Source organism: Neoarius graeffei, chromosome 14 (assembly GCF_027579695.1).
Source record: "Neoarius graeffei isolate fNeoGra1 chromosome 14, fNeoGra1.pri, whole genome shotgun sequence".
Taxonomy (NCBI): Eukaryota; Metazoa; Chordata; class Actinopteri; order Siluriformes; family Ariidae; genus Neoarius; species Neoarius graeffei.
The window spans coordinates 2,691,385-2,698,377 of record NC_083582.1 but is presented as its reverse complement, the minus strand read 5'-3'; the positions used below and the strand labels follow the sequence as shown (position 1 = coordinate 2,698,377).

The following is a 6,993-nucleotide window of genomic DNA, read 5'->3' as shown; positions in this document are numbered from 1 at the left end:
CCCCCTCTGCATGTTTAATCCGCACACATGCTCCTCTCCTGCTGTGTACATCACACTGAATCACTTTCATACAAGCTCCACCTACAGGCATTAGGCCACACCCCCTACCTGAGTCTCGACTCCAGCACATTGAGTGCCTGATGATGAACTGGAGGTTAAAGGTCACTCCAGTCAGGATGTGTGTGAACCGGTTGTGTTTGAATCTGTATGTTGGTGAAATGGAAAGAGTTTTAATTGGAATCAGATGAATCTGATCAACTCCTCAGATCCCTCACACTGGCACAGGATGGGCGAGGCCGTGGCGAACGTGGCCCGGAGAATCAACACGGCCATGGAGGACGGATCAGACACGTTAGGTAAAAACTTCAACACTGCTCTGTAGGGTTTCACACTAAGCACAGAATAAAACAACGGGGCGTAAATGAGAATAAACATCATCCTTCTCCTTTCTCCTGTAGAGCACAGGGTTTTATTCCTCTTTTACCACAGCAGCATGACAACAAACTCCATCCTTTACTGATTAAACAGCAACACGTCATGCTTTATATCAGCAGGATCCGCTGCGGAACATCCAGGAAACCCGTGAGTTCCTGTTTCTCACTGATGTTATAGCAGCGATAAACACTCGCTCCCTCAGCACTCTTTATTCTCTTTAAGTTAATAATACGAGAGAATAATCGAAGCTTGTTGTTAAACTCCTCCTCTGTGCTGAAGACACCAGAGAACCTGAAGTTCCAGCTTTATATATGTCATATATATGTATATATATATATATGACATGTATGTCGAGCACACCCCTGTGAGTGAGCCGTTACTATGGAAACCATAACATATCAGAACGAGAGCATTAATATAAACCTGCGCTACAGTCAGAGCTGCTGTTCGAGAGAATGATGACCTTTAACCCTTTACTGTGGTGGAAGAGGAATAACACACTAGGGGACGTGCTGTTAGAGGAAAATAATCGAGTTCAGGGTGTAACAGTGACTCTGCTTCATCACACCGTCACCTCACTCAGGGTTTTACTGGAACACACGGCGTTTATTACTGATTTATAATACAACTACACGTCTGGGTATAAAAAACACGACAGTAATAAGACTCACAGTCTCTCTCTCGCTCTCTCTCTCTCCCACTGTCTGTCTCTCTCTCTCTCCCACTGTCTCTCTCTCTCTCTCTCTCTCTCTCTCTCACTGTCTCTCTCTCTCTCTCCCACTGTCTGTCTCTCTCTCTCTCTCTCTCTCCCACTGTCTGTCTCTCTCTCTCCCACTGTCTGTCTCTCTCTCTCTCTCTCTCTCTCACTGTCTGTCTCTCTCTCTCTCCCACTGTCTGTCTCTCTCTCTCTCTCACTGTCTGTCTCTCTCTCTCTCCCACTGTCTGTCTCTCTCTCTCTCCCACTGTCTGTCTGTCTCTCTCTCCCACTGTCTGTCTCTCTCTCTCTCCCACTGTCTGTCTCTCTGTCTCTCTCACACTGTCTCTCTCTCTCTCCCACTGTCTGTCTCTCTCTCCCACTGTCTGTCTGTCTGTCTGTCTCTCTCTCTCCCACTGTCTGTCTCTCTCTCTCTCCCACTGTCTGTCTCTCTCTCTCCCACTGTCTGTCTCTCTCTCTCTCTCTCTCCCACTGTCTGTCTGTCTGTCTCTCTCTCTCTCCCACTGTCTGTCTGTCTCTCTCTCTCTCCCACTGTCTGTCTGTCTCTCTCTCTCTCCCACTGTCTGTCTCTCTCTCTCTCCCACTGTCTGTCTCTCCCCCCCCACTGTCTGTCTCTCTCTCTCTCCCACTGTCTGTCTGTCTGTCTCTCTCTCTCTCTCCCCCTCCCCCACTGTCTGTCTGTCCCCCCGGCGCAGATCTATCAGACTGTAATCTGATCAGTTTCCCTGATGGCGTATTAAAAATGATCCGCAGCCGTGCAGATAAAATACAGAAGATCACACTGACCAACAACAAACTGAAGAATTTAGGGGACAAGTTTTTCACCATGTTCACCAGTTTAACAGGTGAGAAGGACAATTTTATACATCTTTATACTTTGGCATCTTCTTACGAGGGTACTTCAGAAAGTTCTCATCCTCACCCAGAAACCCTCGCAGGAGAAAGATTGTTCTTGTGTTATTTTTCTGCATCGTCTCCTTTAACGTCAGTGAACTCGGTCTGCTGATGTTCACACTTCGCTGCCCCTTCATGGAAGAAGGTCGCATCCTGAGCCTTCAGGTCCTCCTCAACAGCATGGATGGCTTTATCATCACTGTGAAAATGGCGACCATGTGGGTGGGATTTCAGTTTGGGAAACAGATAGGAGTTGGACGGCGCCGGGGCGGGTGAGTAAGGTGCACGGGGCGACACTTCAAAGCCACATTTGGCTGCCCCGCCCCCTGTGCTGTGTGGACAGGCGCATTGTCTTGGAGCAACAGCACGCCAGCTCCAAGCGTTCTTTCCTCTCCTTTTCTCTTTGATTGCTTCTTTCAGTTGAGTTTTTGTGGACAGTGATGTAAGGATTTGTAGTTTATAGTCAAAAATGGGAGTTACACACGCCCGCTGTTTCCAGATGAGGCTGAGAACTTTTTGACGGATTCTCATACCTTCTCAACAGGAACAAATAAGCATTTAAAAAATCTGCTCCATACCAAAGTTAAAATCAATAATAAATATCGACCAGTGAAGCCATTTTGGAGGAAAAATATAATATAATATAATCTCATCTCATCTCATCTCATTATCTGTAGCCGCTTTATCCTGTTCTACAGGGTCGCAGGCGAGCTGGATCCTATCCCAGCTGACTACAGGCGAAAGGCGGGGTTCACCCTGGACAAGTCGCCAGGTCATCACAGGGCTGACACATAGACACAGACAACCATTCACACTCACATTCACACCTACGCTCAATTTAGAGTCACCAGTTAACCTAACCTGCATGTCTTTGGACTGTGGGGGAAACCGGAGCACCCGGAGGAAACCCACGCGGACACGGGGAGAACATACAAACTCCACACAGAAAGGCCCTCACCGGCCATGGGGCTCGAACCCAGGACCTTCTTGCTGTGAGGAGACAGCGCTAACCACTACACCACCGTGCCGCCCAATATAATATAATATAATATAATATAATATAATATAATATAATATAATATAATATAATATAATATAATATAATATAATATAATAATCAACCAAACCAAAGAGGTCATGTAAAAGAGTGCAGTCAATTTCCAAGAAATAAATAAAACACGCAGCATGACTTTCCCCCCTTTACCCGTTCACCTTTCCCGAGTCCATCTCCTCGCCCCACCTGTTCATCCATGAGCCCATCTCTCCCATTCACATGGGATTTAAACAAACAGTACAACTGTCACGGAGTCCCAGTGCGTGGCCCCAGGCTGCAGGACAGCAGGAAACACTGCAGGAGGTGAATTACCGATGGGATACGTGTGTGTGTGTGTGTGTGTGTAGATCTGGATCTGCAGGGAAACACTCTGACTAAACTCCCACACGCCTTCGGAGAAATGCAGCATCTCATCAGCATCAATCTGTCTGATAATAACTTCAGTGTGTTTCCTGAACAACTGATGAGTGTAAACACACTGCAGAACATCAACATGTCCGCAAACCAGATCTCAGGTATTATTATTATTATTATTATTATTATTATTATTTCCCTTCAGTATCCCTGAGTGTTTTTGTATTTCTTTATTTTTTAATTTGACCTCATCACTTACAAATCAGCAAATGCTTCAGCAGGATTTCCAAAAACTCACAGCTAAGTTAGCGATGAAGCAGTTGAACCTATGATATTCTGGTAGTATTACATCAGAACCATTAAGTGTAAGTAGATTAACGTTAAAAGTCACATTATGCCGGTTATTCAGAGGGTGATGAGAGCTTTGACATGAAGTTTGTGATATTTTTCTGATATAAATCTCTGTACTGTCTCAGCAGTGCTGTTTTCTCCGTGTGTCGTGTTTCCGTTCCTCATCTCGATTCTTCTGCCTCGTTTCCTCTCAGAGGTGCCGTGGGAGCGCGTGTGCGCGATGTCGGCCCTCAGCGTTCTGGATCTGAGATCTAATCCACTCACTTCATCCCCACACACTTCACTGAAGTTTACTCTCCTCACATAGACACACAGACTTCAGCTGACGACGGATTGGACGAGGAACTCGGTGGAGATCCGTCACTCCTGCACTCCATCCCAAACCTCGCCATACAGCGATGGTTATTATGGCTGAATAGTACAGAGGTCATTTCCCACAGCTGGGGTCATAGTCATTATAGTATTAGAAGTAGGGTTAGAGTTGATTGGGGTGGAAGGGTGTGTGATTTGGGACGTTCTCAGTAAATCAGAGCTGAACCTGAAGGTAAAACTCCTCGGCTTTGGAAGTTTGCTTGTGTTGAAATTTTCCAGTTCTGGTCTCTGATGCTGCTGCTGCTGTTTCTGCACTAAATAAAGATTCAGTGAAATATTGATCAAACACAGCTGCCTTCTTTGCTCTGATTTCCCACTGATCCTTCACGGGCTCTGATCAGAGAGCTAGAACCCACATTCACGTGAGGAGAAGAAGAGTTTGCTATCGGTGTAGATATGATGACCGAGTGTAATTACGTTACAGCTTGTTAGGAATTCGGGGTCCGAGCGCCGGGGCAGCCAACGCCCCAGAGCAAAAAGGGTTAAGAGCTGTACTCAGACCGGTGATGTTGAGCTTGAACTTACAACCTTCTGAACCCCTGAGGGACTGCTGCTCCTAAAAACGTATCTTTAAACGTGATATGTAGTGGGCACATACGGCGGGGTATTAGGGCCACGGTAAATTTATGATGTCTGTCATCACCTCAAAATCATAAATTTGTGAGGAAAAAATCCTAGAAGTTCTGAGCTTTAAAAAAAAAATCATAAATTTATGGAATAAAAGCTTGTCTATTCTCTGAGACAGTAATCCATGCGTGCTGGCTGCAGTGCATTCTGGGAAATGTAGTTGAAAATGCTTTTAGTGTTTTATTCTTTAATGTAGTGATCCAGGAGGAAAGACTGCACTTTCTAAAACTGAAAAGTGAAGCAATTTGGTTCTTTGGGGAAAAAAACCCTCTTTTTCTTGTAAAAGTGTGATATTTTAATCTCAGAATTTCTGATTTCTTTTCTCACAACTTTATGACTTAATAATTTCAGAGAAAGAGTTTTTCCTGTAAATAAACGACTTTAATCTCAGAAATGTTGATTTTTCCCCCCCCCTCGGAATATTACTCCCTCCCTCAGCACCACATTTCTTTCCTTTTCTTTCTTTTAACCCTACGATGGGTCTAACACCCCGCTGTAGGTACGAGTGTGGCAGGTGAGCAGCCGCGTGTGGGTGTGGGTCACATCCCAGTGATCAGAGCAGCACAGGGTCGAGAAACATGACCATCTGTTAACATTTATTCCTGACGCAGCAAATCCAAATGACTCTGAAGGATTTACTGCAGTCAGTCTGAAGGAACTGTGTGAGGGCTTTATATGAGAATTCACTGTACAGCACCAGTCAAAAGTTTGTGCACCCCACACTATTCAGCTAGAGGTGTTTTGTGACGATTCTCTACACTGTAGAACAAAACAGAAGCCATGAAACTATTAAATAACATCTGAAATGTCTAGCATTATGTAGTAAAAAGTGTTTAAATGTGAGATAGTTTAGATTCTTTAGTGTATCCAGAGTTTATCTTGATGACACTTTGTACACTATTATCATTCTCTTAAGCAGCTTCATGAAGGAGTCACCCGGAATACTTTTCAGTTCACAGCTGTGTCTCATCAAAAGGTCATTAGAGGACGAGTTTCTCACCTTAATGTGTTTGAGATCAAACAGTCAGAATCACTTTTATTGCCAGGTATGTGGACACACACGAGGAATTTGACTCCGGTTTCACTTAGCTCTCAGTACAAAACAGATAAAAAGCATAGACACAAAACAAACAAACAAAACAAAAAAAAATGGTGCAATAGGTGCATAGTGCAAAGTAATCCAGGTAATTCAAGTATGAAATAGATAAATATAAAGTATACAGTGAGCACAGAATGACAGTATGAGTGTGCAGATATTTTGCAAGTGATATTACTGATATATGAATCTGGATTTTAGCTGTTCATCACAGAAAGGATTTCCCTTTTGGTGCAATATGGTGCACAGTGCAAAGATGAATAGTACATTTAAATAAGTATAAATATAATATAAGTAACAGTGAGCACAGAATGACAGTATGAGTGTGCAGATATTTTGCAAGTGATATTACTGATTATGAATCTGGACTTTAGCTGTTCATCACAGAGACAGCCTGAGGGAAGAAACTATTCTTGTGTCTGGTTGTTTTTGCATACAGTGATCTATATCGCCTCCCTGAGGGGAGAGAGATTGTGGAACCCATAAACCTGAAGCTTTCAACAGCAGTCACAGTGTTGTTGGTGATGGTGATGGGCAGCAGGGGGGCTCCTCCTAAAGTCCACTGTCATCTCCACAACAGTAAATAATAAAAATTCTATAAATAAATCAAATCAAATCAAGTTTATTTGTACAGCGCTTTTAACAATAAACATTGTCGAAAAGCAGCTTTACAGAATTTGAACAACTTAAAACATGAGCTAACTTTATCCCTAATCTATCCCCAATGAGCAAGCCTGTGGCGACGGTGGCAAGGAAAAACTCCCTCAGACGACATGAGGAAGAAACCTCGAGAGGAACCAGACTCAAAAGGGAACCCATCCTCATTTGGGCAACAACAGACAGCCTGACTATAATATTAACAGTTTTAACAGGTATAACCCTCAACTGTCCTCATGGGGCCGTCCTTCACAGGAGTGGGGCGATAAAACTCCGACCAGACACAGGGCACCAGGATGGATCAAGCAGGTCCGAGGGGCAGAAGAGGCCAGCATCTCAATCCCAGGATCAACATGTAATTCAGAGGGACAGATGGGGGGGGGAGAGAGAGAGAAAGAAAACACGTTGTTAGGTATGCCCTAAAAATGACAAGTATTA

The 6,993-nt window shown here is 44.1% G+C and overlaps 1 protein-coding gene across 5 annotated transcripts in view; it reads left to right on the top strand.

Annotated features, from left to right (window-relative positions):
- lrrc20 (leucine rich repeat containing 20) overlaps positions 1 to 4,461 on the top strand; it is a 19,751-nt gene extending 15,290 nt beyond the window's left edge. For all 5 annotated transcript variants that reach the window (XM_060939124.1, XM_060939121.1, XM_060939123.1 and 2 more), the window contains 4 exons: positions 267 to 356; positions 1,846 to 1,995; positions 3,446 to 3,613; positions 3,998 to 4,461. In XM_060939124.1, coding sequence (XP_060795107.1) covers positions 287 to 356; positions 1,846 to 1,995; positions 3,446 to 3,613; positions 3,998 to 4,110 — 501 coding nt within the window. In that variant the 5' untranslated portion in view covers positions 267 to 286 and the 3' untranslated portion in view covers positions 4,111 to 4,461. The remainder of the gene's footprint in view (positions 1 to 266; positions 357 to 1,845; positions 1,996 to 3,445; positions 3,614 to 3,997) is intronic.
- Positions 4,462 to 6,993: the final 2,532 nt, after the last annotated feature.